At 38.2% G+C, this 16,739-nt stretch overlaps 1 protein-coding gene across 1 annotated transcript; it reads left to right on the top strand.

Moving 5' to 3' along the window:
- The first annotated feature begins 37 nt into the window (after nt 1–37).
- On the top strand, nt 38–13,577 carry dnajc25 (DnaJ (Hsp40) homolog, subfamily C, member 25). Its single transcript, XM_048189483.1, has 4 exons — nt 38–363; nt 8,533–8,685; nt 12,033–12,503; nt 13,013–13,577. The coding sequence occupies exons 1-4, from the start codon at nt 76–78 to the stop codon at nt 13,133–13,135; spliced, it is 1,035 nt and encodes a 344-aa protein (XP_048045440.1). The 5' UTR covers nt 38–75; the 3' UTR covers nt 13,136–13,577.
- The last annotated feature ends 3,162 nt before the right edge of the window (nt 13,578–16,739 follow it).

Below are 16,739 nucleotides of genomic sequence, written 5' to 3' on the forward strand. Positions count from 1 at the left end.
CAAAAGTCTACGGTTCAACACGTGTACGACCGCCGTTGCGTCATCAGAGCGCGACCGCAGCATGAGAACGCTGACATGGCCGCGTCCATGGAGCTGAGACTCACTTTAGGGATCTGTTTTGTTTTTATTTCGGGGTTTTCTTCGGTCGCCGCGCTCATCGAGGGTCTGTACTGCGGGACTCAGAGCTGCTATGACGTGCTTGGAGTTCCGCGCGACGCCAGTAAAGCGGAGATCGGACGCGCGTACCGCCAGCTGGCCCGAAGATACCATCCGGACCGATATCAGCCCGGGGAGACCGGCGACACCCGCGAGAGCGCGCAGCAGAAGTTTCTGCTCGTCGCCACTGCTTACGAGACGCTCAAGGTAATGTCTTCACTCTTCCTGCAGATTACAGGCTGAATCCATCAGACTATATGCAGACCCTGGTGCTCCTCTGATTTGTGTTACTGTGATGTTTCTGTCTGACAGAATGAATATAGAGTCTTTATGTTTTGACAGTTAATGTAAATGTATGTTGTCATTCTTATTTTTCTGACACTAAGAAGTCAGTGGAACAGTTGCTATTTCTTAATTATCACATAAGTTTTCCTGTTTAATTAAAGGTAGCGTAGGCAATTTCGGAGAGGCTAGCTTTGAGCCCCTCCCTCCCTTCAGAGTGTCTCCAAAGCCACGCCTCCTTCAGAACGCATGAACGCGCACAGCCTGAGCAGAGTCGGCAAAGCGTCACGAGACACGGCATTAAACTAGCTCATGTCTCAAAGCACATAACGTTACAGTAATAATGAACATAATTTACAGAGCTCTAGTTGTACCACCTGACTGCTGCAGATTCAGGTCAGCGTTGATATAGTGTTGACATAGAAACGCATTAATCCGAGTCTGAGGACGTGAACAGCTCTAGGTAGTAGGGCTGCAACAAACGATTATTTTGATAATCGATTAATCTGTCGATTATTAGAACGATTAATCGACTAATCATCGATTATTGCACTGATTAATCAGTAGGCTTTGTTCGATTATTCTACTTTAGCAATTAGTTAAAATATTGAGTTATACTGTACTTTAACTAGTAAATAAAACAAGGAAATCAAGGAAATATATATATGACACTAATAATGACTACAATGACACTAATAATTCTTATTTTATAAAAGAAATGCAAAATCAATCGGTAGTTATTAATAGAATAACGAGACACAAACCTTTACATTCAATCGCGTTTGGTCCCATTTATTTTTGATCACAGTGCATACTACATATACAAACTTTTACTCTCAAAGTGCGCACATTTGTAGAAATAGACATTTACCTCAGATTTCATTAGATAGCATTTATAGAACATGTACACAGGGTTTCATAATTACCGAGGTCATAAAATGTAGTTTGCTAGGAGGGCATGCTCCCCCGAGAAAATTTAGATTTCCCTGGTGTACATATGTGCATTTTTAAGACGTTATAAGACCAACAAATTGGATAACAATAGCTTTAAAACCATGTCAACAAATACATGCATGCATGCACAGTTTTGAGGCAGCTTTAATCGCATGTTTGGCAATTTCATTTTCAAGCGACGGTCATTGCTCGTAGTATCTATTGCGCTTTATTTAAGCTATAATAAAGTAATTATGCAGCGCGCGCCGGCGCATTTGCGCATGCAATTCTTGAGTGCGCGCCACGAGCACAGTATAATAACTGATTGGACAGTCGTGTTATTTTTTCTGAGTTTTACCGACATAGCCTGACATCATCTCATCTGACCGCAGTTCACTGTTGTTCAAGTGAAGCTCTCTCGTTGTCACCTGCACCTTTTCCGCGCTCGTTTGACGCGCCTGGCGCTGAGGCGAAGTCGGAATGCGCCTCTGAAAAGTGTCCCGTTTGTTGTGGTCGTAAAGAGACAGTTCTATATAAACGAAGCGTTTTACTTGGCAATGTTTTTGCCAATATTTTTGGTATTTTATATGCTCTGTTGGTGGTTTGTGGAGTAGCATCACCCGGGAGGGATATATTTTTTATCCCCACCAGGGATAAAAACCATTTTGATTACACTCATGCTGATATTGTACCATTTGATGATCAGTAGTGGTTCGCTAAATATAATTATTCAATAAGCATTTAGGCTACAATAAGCACTTAACTTTTAATATATAACTTTAAAAATATATATTAAATAGATAGCCTAATAAAAATATCTTGATAGCTGGCTGACTAAAGTAGGCTAGATTTGAAAATGATATCATTTGTACATGGAGTTATTATATAAAAAGATACTTAATTTTTTACAATTTATAGGTGTTGTTTTAACAGTCATGTAAGTTTGATGGTTAATAGCTTCTTGCAACATTAAATCCAGGAGAGAAGACAATTCTAGAGAAAAAGCATGTTTGATTTACATATAACAAAGTTTGAGCGCGCACAGCCGCGCACGCAATATCTGGGCGAGAGCAAATAACGCCACGGAAACTGCCTCAAATTAACTATAATGACGAGAAGAAAGTTGTGTGCGCTGCAGTCAGAGGTTCTTGATTCTCTTGAAAAACGACTTTTTATTGGTTAAAATGAATGGAGAGTTAGGAGCCCGAGCACCCACCGGATTTCACTGCATTGAGATGCGCGTCCTGGAAACGGGAAGCCTCAGGTGTCGCTTCACATTGTCACACACCGCATAATAACGAACTCTCACGCGCAAAGATAATAACAGCAGAAGCTACGAGCAACACGTGAAATAATCAAATCAATAAGTCTAAAAACAGCTGTTGCATTTACCGCGCACCATATGCATCAGTGTAACAAATCAACATAAAAAATAAAAAATCGCTCAGAAATCTGGGGGGGTTAGGCCCCCCCGTGGCTACGCCACTGATATATATATATATAATATATATATACACACACACACACACACACACACAAACTATCGAGTTTATGGTCATTGAATGGCTTTCCTGAGGTAAATGTTACATTTTGTGTGATATATTTGTTTGCAAGTTTTATTGACTTCTTTCTGCGGTTAAAACTCCGATTAAGTGATTACAATAGAGATGGATTCATTTCAGTAAGTTCAGTAAGTACTTTTTGATGTTCATTCATGTTTATTTCGCGCTGTAATAGAGAGGAATAGGTTCACATGCCGCTTGAACCGAGATGTTACAGCGATCTGCCACACAACGTTAAACAGAGTCACCACCACAAGTATTGTTTGAATTCCGTAGTAATATTGACTGAATTTAAAAGCTTAGACTTAGTTTTATATCAAAAGTAACCTGATCTGTCGGTGCGTTGCCGTTGTCTGTGTCCTCTTTGCTCTGCGATGCATCTTTCACTGTGTGAGAAAATGAACGTGTGGCGTGAGAACAGTGAGTTTGAATGAGAGTTGGTGGCCCTGCATGACAGTATTCTGTAGTTATGCTAAACGTTATGTTTGTTATGTTTATGCTATGTTAATCTCCCACATTTCACGGGTTCGACGTCGTTTGCACTATGCTCTCCAAAGCACTGACTTCTTTTATTGGATTGGATCCCGGAGGGCTGCATTACAGTATTGCGCTACAGCGCCCCACTGGTTACACCGCGTTATTGCAGGCCCTTCAAATAGGTCGTATGAGATCAAGAGACTATTCGACAACCAGGGGCGTAGCACCAAATTTTGGGCCCTGGGTACAAACCATCTTGCTGGGCCCCCGTACCAAATACCATAGTGATACCAATGGGAGGGGTATTGCATTTTTATCATAATAACACTTAAAGGTGCCCAAGAATGCTTTTTTACAAGATGTAATATAAGTCTAAGGTGTCTCCTGAATGTGTCTGTTAAGTTTCAGCTCAAAATACCCCATAGATTTTTTTAAATTAATTTTTTTAACTGCCTATTTTGGGGCATCATTAACTATACACTGATTTTTTCAGCGCGCCGCCCCTTTAAATCGCGTGCTCCCTGCCACACGAGCTCTCCACTATATTACAGCACATTTACAAAGTTCACACAGCTAATATAACCCTCAAATGGATCTTTACAAGATGTTCATCATGCATGCTGTGTGCATACATCGAATCATGTGAGTAAAGTATTTATTTTGATGTTTACATTTGATTCTCTGAGTTTGAGGCTATGCTTTGTGGCTAACGGCTAATGCTACACTGTTGGAGAGATTTATAAAGAATGAAGTTGTGTTTATGCATTATACAGACTGCAAGTGTTTAATAATGAAAATAGCGACGGCTCTTGTCTCCGTGAATTCAGTAAGAAACGATGGTAACTTTAACCACATTTAACAGTACATTAGCAACATGCTAACGAAACATTTAGAAAGACAATTTACAAATATCACTAAAAATATCATCCTATCATGGATCATGTCAGTTATTATTGCTCTATCTGCCATTTTTCGCTGTTGTTCTTGCTTGCTTACCTTGTCTGTGCACAGATCCAGACGTCAATACTGCCTTTCCTTGTCTAACGCTCGAACATGGGCTGGCATATATGGAAATATTGGGGGCGTACATATTAATGATCCCGACTGTTACGTAACAGTCGGTGTTATGTTGAGATCCGTGTGTTTTCCGGAAGTCTTTTAAACAAATGAGATTTACATAAGAAAGAGGAAGCAATGGGGTTTGAAACTCAATGTATGTCTTTTCCATGTAGGCTACTGAACTCTTGTTATTCAACTATGCCAAGGTAAATTCAATTTTTGATTCTAGGGCACCTTTAAAATGTAAACAAAATAAGCCACACTCTGATTAATATATTTTTTGTCTGAAACTGAAATATATGGCTTTAAATGGTTGCTAAAATATCCTTTATTGTCACAATACCTTTTTTAAAGTGTAGGCTAAGTACAAGTTAATAGCTGATTATTTGTCTGTTTAAAATAAATGCAGACTATAGAATCACAGGGTACACTAACCGCCAAACTAAACATTCAGTCTTTGAATTACTTTTTAAAATAAGTCATTTTCAATCATTAAGATGTGCATTAAACTGAGAACAATCCTGTACTTAATGTAAGAGCGTGCGCGAGCTAATTTGCATAACAATGCAGTAAAATAGGCGCTAACGATCTGTGTTTTCGCGGGTGTTAGATTTTGACAATGGAGGGAAATATGCAGTGTTTTCATGTAAACTTCTGACTCTGGGGAGAACTGCAGCAGAAGAGGAGACAAGCTGCTCAGCTGCCTGGAGTGGCTGTGTGTTGAGCTCCCAGCTCCGCCTCCGTCTGCTTCTCACTCCGTTATTTACTCAGAAATATTGTTTGCTCGCCATGTAGGGTGTGATACTATAAAGTATTGGTATATTATTCAAATAGAGTACGAACATAAATGTATGCTATTCTACCTGGAGTAGATATTTATGTTAAAACAATGTCAATGCTCTGATGCATTTGGAGCTCACCTTTCTTTTCAAAAAACTGAGTGAGCAACTGCTTGCCCTCATTTGCCTTTCTCTCTTTAATCTTCTTTTCTTTTCGTTTTTGAGCCCCTGATTTTCCTTTCTTAAGGAAAGACATGACTCTTCCCCTGTCTTCCTAGTTCATATCACGGCTAACTCTAGCTCCTGTCTCATTAACTGATTCACCGCAGGTCCGCAGCAGAAGCACCTGACTTGCGGGTCGTACCATTTACATTGATTCGAGAGGGGTGGTGGGGCCCTGCACAGCATGAAAATGATTTTTTTTTATACCAAACCAGTGTCTAACTACAAGTTTAGTTTTGCACAGGAGCTTTTTTATTTGTACATAAATGCTATACAAATGTTAGTGTATGTATATGCATGTATAGAAAACTGACTTCTAAGGGGGCCCCCCCTGCCTCGGGCCCTGGGTACTCGGTACCCTTTACCCCCCCAGTCCGACGCCCCTGTCGACAACACAAATATTTGTCGACAATTTTTTATTGTCGACGTTGTCGATAATGTCGACTAATCTTTTCAGCCCTACTAGGTAGTTAATTACGGTAGTTAAGGCGTGAACGCAGCATAAGCTGGTTGTTTTGGTTCAGGAGGAGCAGTAAAAGGCGCTGCTGTTTAGTGACTGTACTCTGCATCGCCTCACAGAACGCGCTGATGATGTGTGATGTCTGTGCTATATTCGGACCGAATGCATTGATTGGATGTACGTTTTTTGGTCCTGAGACTTCCACAGAAGATATAAGTACATGTTTTAATATTTAGACCCCTTCTATTATTATTATTATTATTACTATTAGGGCTGGGTAAAAAATATTGATGTCTCGATTTTAATCGATTCTCATTTTTACGAACCGTTATCGATTCTTAAATCCCAAGAATCGATTAGTCTAGTCTGTTTTCAGTTGATGAATGAGCAGAATATGTAGCGCCTCCCATCCAATAAATCGCAATAATCTTTGTGCCTTGTTACTTTTGATATGAAGCAAAGTCTCAGATTTCAAATGACGTCCATCTTATTATGAGACTCAAAAAATAAATACCGTTTTGGCGCTGTTTAATGTGGCGTGACGGATCGCTTTAGCGCCTCAGTTAAAGAGAAGCATGTGATCATCCTCTCCTCCGCTTTAATACCAGTTACAGCGAAATAAACATGAACATCTGAAGGTATGTTAAAATATACAGTACAACTTACTGAAATCCGTATCATGTCTCGTGTAATCGCTCAATCAGTGCTTCAACCTCGGAAAGACGTCAATAAAACAGCTTGCGAACAATGTCACGTGACGTCACATTTACCTCAGAAAAACACATTCAGTGACCATAAACTCATTAGTCAGCTAGAAAAGTGAACTCTAGAATGATAAATATAGCTATGCACCGTTACATATTCATTATAATTTTTAATGTTCTTCAATATTTAATGCATGTTTGAATAAATCAGTTATGACAGCCACGATTTAAATGTTTATATTTAAAAAAAAACGAATTGGAGTAGAAATATGATTATATAATTCTAAACTTTATTTATAATAAAAACATCATTGAGTGTTATTTAAGTGTTTGTATATAAATAAGTTAATTTAACCTTCAGTATTATTATAGTAGTACCGACTGACTCTCATGTGTAGTTTACAGCATTAGTGGAGAGATTTTTTTTTTTCCTCAAGAAAATTTGCCATGTGCTGAAACTGAAATACTGCATCCAAAATAATCGAATCGAAATCATAATCGAATCAAAAGTATGTGAATAGTAATCGAATCGAATTGTGAAAATTGCCAATACCCAATTGTTTTGTATAAAAACAATTGCCTACCCTACCTTTAAGCCCAAAGAATACATTCTTCTCCATCGCATGAACATAGTAATTTCTGACATCAGCAGAGTCAAATGGGCAAAGTCCTAGTAAAGTTGTTCACAATAGCTAATTTCAGCTGGAAAAATCATGTGACCAACTTCAACCCGATGTGAAATTTGCATGTGGAAATCTTTTTCCCTCATGAGAAATTCCTGAACGTGCATTGCTATTGAAACGACTGGATTTTGTTCAAGAGAGAAATTCAATGGAGAGATTTCTGTCTCTTAATTGAAAGTCTATAAGTATGGAAAACGTATAGAATCGCAGAATCCATTCATAAAAATGGAATTTACTGTATGATACGAAATGTCGTGGAATTTGTCAACTTTTAGATGAATAAATCAAAAGCAGGACAGTACACTTAAAGGGATCGTTCACCCAAAAATTAAAATTCTGTCATCATTTACTCACCCTCATGTGAGGAAATAGTTCACCCAAAAACAGAAAACAGAATTTGGTAAAAAATAAAACGGAATTTTAGGAAAAATTAAACTTATTTCTTAAGGCCCTAAATATCTATTTGTTTTGGTTAAACCTTTAAATTGCTGTTAAATTGTATATATTTCATGATTAATTAATTAGACTAATTAGACTTTTTGACTAATACAATTTAATTTAACCATTAAAACTATAAATATAAAATAAAATGGATTTCATAGGGCCCTGAATTAAATTTCAAAATTAAATTGCAAAAAAAAACTTTCTCAGGATTTTAGTTCTTCAGTTCAAATATATAAACACCCTAAAATCAAGATACATTTACTTGAGATGCAGAATGAAGAAATTAAGTCTTGTTTCCAAGGAACAAAATTAAGCAAGTATATGCTTAAAAATATTCTTAAAATCAGTGGGCTTTTTCAATTGAATTAAGTTGATTTTTCTGAACCCACTGGCAGATATTTGTTCTCGTTTTAATCATAAAAACACTTTATCAAGATTTCACAAGATTTCTTATCTTATGTCATTTGGCTTCTCAAGTAAAAGTTTCTTGATTTACGAATCGTTTGGGTATTTGCACTGGAAAACAAGACAAAACTACTGAAAAAGAACATAATTTTTTTTCCAGTGTAATCAGAAGGTACAGTGGAAGTTATTCCCATATTCTAGTGTTTGGGAGCAGAGCTATTCAAACTTTAAGCTTTTTGTTTTGTAAAATTAATTAAAAAATAATGGAGATCTGCTGGAACTTTGAAGTGTTGCTAATATAACTCATGGTGTGCTTCCTAGTCATTTACATAGACTGTAAGATCTGTAATTTTCTGTGATTTTCAGGATGAAGAGTTACGCAAGGACTATGACTACATGCTGGACCACCCGGAGGAATATTACAGCCACTACTACACCTACTACAGGAGAAGACTCGCTCCCAAAGTAGACGTTAGGATAGTGATTCTCGTAACGATTTGTGCAATCTCACTGTTTCAGGTAAGTTCACCGCAATCACAAAATGCTCCTTATATCCTGATCACTTACGGCTCACTCACTTCATTCATTGCCATTGGCCAACATACTAGCTGCATTTACATGGACCCTAATAATCTGATTGTATCGGATTCATCACAAACAAAAGGTGTCCGTGTAAACGTAGCTTCAGATGAGTTTATTTTTCTGCTCTAAATAAGATTCTGTAAATCTCAATCGTTTACAGACCCTCATGACAAAATGCCAAAAGAATTTGGTTCATCAGATAGGAGGCAATACAATCGTCAACCATTTTGACTATTTGAACTGCGTCTTCTGACTGTCCTTCAGAACTACACCAGATGTACACCAAATTTTAAATTGCACTAATTGGGTTCACAGCAACACACGCAGTACAAAGGCTGTTCTTTGCTAAAATTGTTGTGGATCCCAAACTGTAAGGCCTATAGAGACTTTGAAACCTGGTGGGATTTGAAGTGTTATTACCCACTGCTCGGATAGACTCTCCTTGAAAAAGCAAATGCATTGTGGGCTATAACTTCTGAACCTCAAGTCACAGAGTTAAAGGCCCTGTTTCCACCTGGTAATTGGATCACAAGTGGATGACGCTAATACAGGTGTAAAACGTTTTGAGCTTGTCCACTTTCGACCACTTCCAGAGGGAGTTGAAAACGCTCTCCACCTACTGGCCTAATGCGTTAGGTAAGAGCGCGCTAGCCAGACGGATTTAAACTTGGTCTGCTGAAGGACCCGTTTGGTTTGAAAATGAAAAATGTACCAAGCACCATGTTCTCTCACCGTTCCTGATTTCTAACACACGCTCACAGCGTTCGGCCGATCTTGCGGCTGTCAGGGCGGAAACGAAAGCTGCTGCTCTCCGTATGTTTTTCCGTTACCTCCGGACATGTTCATGTGTAAATTGCATGAGCTTATTTTGTTCATTAGATCGAAAGATTTGAAAAAAAAAAAAAAAAAAACCCCATACATTTACCCCCCCATAAACCCTCCCCTCGAAGAAATCAGGACAGAAGCAGTTGAAAGTGGACAAAAGAGATCAATTAAAGTACCAGGTGTAAACGGATACGTGTCTTCCTCGCCCACTTGTGACCCGATCGACCAAAACGGGGCCAAAGATCCAATATCATTGTATCCTTGGTTTAAGGTAGAGCTGCAAGATTCTGAATAAATTAAGAATCATGATTTTTTTTGTTCACTTCAAAATAAAGATTATGAGTAAAAAAATTATAAGTAATTTAAAATATTTAAGAAATCTGGTTGAATGAATGATTCAACGACTCATTCATAAAGACTCTTACGCTGTTTACATTGTATAGACAGTGCAGCGCTTCAGGACATGACTCGGTATGGGCTGTTCATGTGATCAGCACAAGGCGTGTGTGTGTGTGATGACGCAGGAGCCGCCCAAAACAGAGTCGCGTTCTGACGGAAAACATGGAGACTGACAGGGAAGAGAAGACATTGTTGAATAAAGTTGTTATTTTTGTTTTGTTTTTGCGCACAAAAAGTATTCTCGTCTCTTCATAACATTAAGGTTGAACCACTGCAGTCACATTGACTATTTTAACGATGTCTTTACTACCTTTCTGGGCCTTAAAAGTGATGATAACGTTGCATTCTATCAGAGGTCACAAAGCTCTCGGATTTCATCAAAAATATCTTAATTTGTGTTCTGAAGATGAATGAAAGTCGAAAGTTACGTGTTTGGAAGGACGTGAGCGTGAGTAATTAATGACAGAAATTTCATTTTTGGCTGAATTAACCCTTTAATGACACATTTTTTTAACAGTCACTTGTCGCCACCTACTGGTGTAACGATGTAATTGATACAATTGTTATTCGAAGCATCAAGTTTCTTTCAAAAGGTGATTTCCTCTATTTTGATCACTACTGTAGACATCAGTGTTTATATCTGAACTATAAACTTTTATCCCAGAACTTCTGTGATAATTTGAATGATTGTAAGACAGAAATAATGATACTGTGAGGTTAAAGCTGTTTCATATCTATACGTGACAGCGACTCTCTCTGGATCAGATCTGAATGTTCAGGATAAGAACATTTAGGAATAAGATTGTGTGGGTGTTTGAATTGAGATTGTGGTCTTTTAATGAGTGACTACAAGACCAGCTCTAGTTTAATTTTATTTGTCTTTTCAATCTTTTGTAATTAAACACTCACCTTAAAGGGATATTTCACCCAAAAATGTAAATGTTGTCATTTACTTACCCTCATGTCGTTACTTGTGTGTTAGTGGAGGAAAATTCTTAACAGCCAAATGACATTTACATTTGCGAACAAGGGCAATCGACGAAGACAAGAAACTGATTGATAATGCTCAATGAAGATATGAAGAGTTTGGTTCCAAAACGCGATAAATCCATTTTGATTAATTCGAGTAAAAATGCTTGCGGCAAGATGAAAACAATTTTCTGTTTCAAACTTTCACATAGCATATTTTGGTTATAAAAACATTAAAAATTCAAATCTACATTTTGATTTTAAAAGGTTTATTATAAAAACGGATTATTTTTTTCCCCCAAATGCAATAAATCCATGACACTTTTTTTTTTTTCTTTCAAAATGCAATTAATCCATCAATATATAAGTTATTTTTCATATTGAAAATACACAACAAAGTAATCTGTTAATGGCAATTTTCTGAATCTCCTCACGTAAATGATTACATTTCCACGACTCGCGTTTCTTCCCCACCGCAGAAACCACCACAGGTTCATCAATGCAGTCAAAATTATTCATTTTTCTGTTTTTGTTGATCAAAAAGCACAAAGCAGATGAGGAAAACTAGGATGCCGGGTGTATTCAGAGCGCCGCCATTACTGTTTAGTGTGTGGAATGGAGCGCTGTGATTGGTTGAGCGGATATATCGCGTTCTGCAGAGAAGTTAGACTGACGTTTGTCTCGTTTTGGAAAGAAAGGGAGAAAACATGACAGAATAACACGATGGATATCGCATTAAGTGCAAAATTAATAATACAATACTGATTTTGGTGGAAACTCAATAAAAAAAAAAAATATCTTGCTGTTTATCGTGTTTTGGGACCAAACTCTTCATCCGCTTTAATAATTCACTAAGGAATATATTTCATCCACTGCAGGTCATTGCTCCTGAAGGACATCTGTCTTCTCCAAACCTGAACCTTCTGTTTGACTAAGATTAGAGCTAAATGCTGTAGGACCTCCAGGACCGGTGCTGAAGAGCCGTAGATTGATGACAGTCGGCACGTTAATATGTAGAATATGGCTCACACCGTCAGCGGTTAGAGCAAGAGCTGTCCTTTTAACAAGCAGATGTTTTTATGTGTTTGCAGTATTACAGCTGGTGGAGCAGCTACACAGAAGCCATCAACTACCTGATGACCGTTCCCAAATATCGCATCCAGGCTACCCAACTGGCCAAGCAGCAAGGACTGCTGAACAGAACCAAAGAGAAGGGCAAGAACCGGCGATCCAAAGAGGAGATCCGCGAGGAGGAGGAGCAGATCATCAGAGACATCATCAAGAACAAGATCGACATCAAGGGCGGCTATCAGAAGCCCAATATATCAGACATCCTGCTCTGTAAAATCATTCTGTTCCCGTACCATCTGTGCACCTACGTGGCGTGGCACTGCTCGTGGTTTTACCGCTTCACCGTCCGCGGGGAGGAGTATGGGGACGAGGAGAGACTTTACATCATCCGCAGGTACATGAAGATGTCACAGGCTCAGTTTGACAGTCTGGACCACGGCCTGAGAGACACTTTCCTGAAGCAGCAGCTCTGGATCAAAGAGAACTATGAGGTTTGGACAAGATTTCTTTCATACACGAAATGCTACACACGGTCTCAAAAAACGGATGAGTATTTGTCACAGTTTTCTAGCGCTCTGAAAGTTAACACATACATTTAAAACTTATTTTTAAAAACCATAGTTCTGATATTTTATGGGGGGTGCCAATAATTCTGACCAATGTGTATCAGAGAAAAACATTTATATCATAAAGAGACCCCCCCCCACACTTTAATTTGTTTTACTTCAATGAAAGTTTAGATTTTTTGTGCATTTTTTTAAATGAAATATCAAAAGGATAACATTGTAGATTTATTTTCACTGATCATATTTGCCAATAATTCTGACCACTACTTATATATATATTTGCACAGTCGTTTTTCTGTAAATAATTTAAAACATGATTAATAATCAGATTCCCTCGGCCCAGTATAGAAAGCTGTTTCTTCATCATTTTAATCGTGAGTGTGTGGTGTGTTTAGGACGACAGACAGACTGATCATACTGTGTGTTTGTGAAAGGCCTACCGAGAGGAGCAGGAGGAGGAGATGAAGATGAAGATGGCCACAGACTCGCGATGGAAACGCTACAGGCGCTGGATGAGGAGCGAGGGTCCCGGACGCATCACTTTTGCTGACGATTGACCTCACGCGCACACGGTGCCGTCCCAGATGCACGTCCAAACGGCCTGAGCTCGTTGGTGTGTGATTACACTCGGCTCTCTGCGCCTCGTTTACAAAGGACTGACGATGTGCACCTGCTGCCTTTTCTCATATGATATAAGACGATAAAGGCGTTTTGATTGTACCTATGGAGGATCATGTGATTTGTCAGTCTGTTTAAGAGGATCAGTTGAGACTGTTTTGGAAACGTAAAGAAAAATAACTGGAGGAATGTGATCACAGGCTGTAGAAACCCAGGAATGCCTCATTTCAATCACTGAAGTTTCTGTCTCTGTTTCTTTCTACATAAATGTCACGTCATCCAGTGCTGTTTTTATCTCTCTATTCCTCTTTTATTTTGCATATATGAAGTCATATCTAATTGTTTCGTTACATGGTACTTCAATAAAGTTTTATAGTTCAAGGTTTGGTTAGGAAGACTTTGTTGATGTCACTATAAAGAAAGGCTGCCATACAGTAGATCAATATGTTTATTATTTAATTTATTATATAGTTCTCAGTGCATAAACACAGATGCACATAAAGCGATCTCTCATCCAAAGACTTGTCATATATGCCTTCTATAAACCCTGGTGAAAAATAAATATACCAAAATGTATTTGAAATTCATTTATTTTATGCTAAGTATACTATACACTTAATATAAATACACTGCAATTCTACTTTTGGTATACTAAATTGGTATACAACTAAATTGGAACAACTAATTTTTTTTATTTAATGCACTTTAGTTATCCAGAAGTAGTGCTGAGGTCCAACTAAAGATGTAAAGAAGTGTATTTGATTGTGCTAAAATGGAACTATTGCAAGTATACTTTAGGTAATGTTTTGCATTTATAGACAATGATCATACCATCCTTAATAATAGTGATATTAAAACACGTTTTAGGCTTAATATTAAGAAATTTGCATTGTGCAATATAGAAGTACTCCAAATAATGTTTTATTATAATAATTATATCAGTTTGTGTCAAGCGATATGTCAGTAAATATGTTAATAGATTTGTAGTATACTTAGTATGAAATAAATGCATTTTGCATTCAGTTCCACAATTTTTTAAAAAAGGAGCACAAAAAGAAATTTTGAAGTATATCTTGGTTCGTCTTTTTTCCATACAATTTTAGTATTTCATGCAGTTCAGAACAAAAACAGGACTGAGGTGTGAGAGAAGAGATCACAAAAAGTGATTGTTTGCATATTATCTCGTTCAAAAGCCCACCTAAATTCATGAGTCTAATGGTTGTTACCCTGGTTCAGTCGGTCGGGAACACTTTCCAGAGGAGATATAGCGTAGATCTTTGACACATTAAATAGATTTCAGATGCATTTATTGATTTGAAAGTTAATCTATTCTTAATTTCATTGAAGGAAGGAAAGGAAAAATTCTGTCATTAATGACTCGCCCTCATGTCGTTCCACACCCGTAAGATCTTTGTTCATCTTCAGAACACAGATTAAGATATTTTTGATGAAATCTGAGAGTTTTTATTTGTCCTCCATAGAAAGCAATGTAATTACCACATTCAAGATCCAGAAAAGTTGTAAAAACGTCATTAAAATAGTGACTTTATTCAAAAATCACGACTTTATTCAACAATTTCTTCTTTTCTCTGTTAGTCTCCTACGCTGTTTACGTTGTATAGACAGCTCAGCACTTCCAGGTTCTACGTCAGAACGTGACTCCGGATTGGCTGGCTCCTGCGTCAGTATCACACACACATGTCGTGCTGATCACGTGATCAGCGTCTGCTTTGCTCCGCCCTCAAACATGGTAGTTTAAGTTTGGCTTGTGTTGTTCATGTCGAAGACACTGTTTTCTCTGCTGCGAAAGCAAATCCACTTTGATGCACTTCTAAAAGATGAGACTCACGCTTGAAATGATGCGGTAAAAACAACGCCATCGTTACTGTCCATATGTTTTGTGTGCTGAGAAAAGAGCTGCAGAGGATGTGAAACTTAGTGTTTTTTGACCTTGAATGCATGTAAACATTCTAGGAGACTCCAAAACAGATTAGGAGCCTTTAAAATAGCATAATAGGGGCACTTTAAAGTGTAGCCGTAACACAGGGGTGTCCAAACCTTGATTAGCTGGTTCAGGTGTGTTTAACTGGGGTTGGAGCTGAACTCTGAAATAAATAAATGTAATTTATATGTCGCTTTGGATAAAAGAGTGAGCAAAATAAAAGGTTCTAAGACTCTTGCATTTCACCACAACACCGTCGGCGACGACATGACGCATTTCTGCTTTAAAGCCTCCCAGAGTCAGACTGCTTTCCCAACAGACTTCCAATGCAAGTGCATTACTGTGAACACGGTTCTGTTTGAGCAGCGAGTCTGTGTTCTGTAGTGAACGCAGCCCACAAATCCTGCTGATATATCTTTGAAAAAGGAAACATGATCTTTTATTATAAATTGTAGTAATGGACAGTTGAACCCAGAATATGAGTGCACAGTTGAGAGAGTGTTGGTCTGCTGTGCACCCAGATCACCACTTGAGGTCACTATTGCAATTATCAGACAATCAACTGAATGAAGGGGAGACGGAGACCATTGAGTGTCTCGAGGCAAAACCCCAGTATATGCGTCTGAACACACATTGCAGAATCCACACAGAAATATTTCATGACTGATGCTTGTGAAAGAGATTTAGGAATATTCAGATCACATGGCAACGTTTCAGATGGCAGAGGTTGGCAGAATTCATGATAATCTTCAAAAGTCATTGTTAAATAGAAATCAATCTCACGAATCACAGAATTTAGAAGAATTCAGTGTTCATTTCTTAGGGTACATTTACACAACAATGGCGATGTACTAAAAATGGAAAAGTTCTTCCATTGTGCTTTTCGCGTACAACGTTGTCAAAACGGTCCCCGTTCACACGGATCCATGAAAACGACTAAAAATGCTGTATTCTGCCTCCAGGCCAGTAGATGGCGATATCACTTTGTAAAGAAACTCTACACACCTGTAGACCGAACACGTAATACGCATGATGTCACCAGTGTGGGTTTGTGTAGTTTACACACGGAGACAACAACGGTATCGTTTTCAAAAACGTGCACTTTGGGGCTGTTTACACGACAACATTTTCAATGAAAAACTGAAAACTTTGTGTGCATTTTGCCTGTTCATTTACACAACAACTGTGTTTTAGGAGCCTGAAAACATAAACTTTTGAAAACGGGTTTCAAAGTGCAAGTTTTTGAAAACAGTAACGTTATCGCCTCCTTGTGTATCTGTCAAAACGGTGACATCATCCGCATGTGTATTACATGTTCAGTCTATAGGCATGTAGTGTTTCTTTACAAAGTGACATCGCCATCTACTGGCCTGGCAGCAGAATACAGCGTTTTTAGTTGTTTTCGCGGATCCTTGTGAACGGGGATTATTTTGACAATGTTGTTGTCCGTACGCGAAAAACGCAAAGAAAAAACGTTTCTGTTCTTAGTACATTGTTGTCGTGTTTCACTTTGTGTTTACTGAGACTCATAATAACTCATAATCACACGACTGCAAAGCCTGTGAGACTGATTTGAACTTAAACTGCAAGTTTATTGTGAA

Source organism: Megalobrama amblycephala, linkage group LG4, assembly GCF_018812025.1.
Source record: "Megalobrama amblycephala isolate DHTTF-2021 linkage group LG4, ASM1881202v1, whole genome shotgun sequence".
Taxonomy (NCBI): Eukaryota; Metazoa; Chordata; class Actinopteri; order Cypriniformes; family Xenocyprididae; genus Megalobrama; species Megalobrama amblycephala.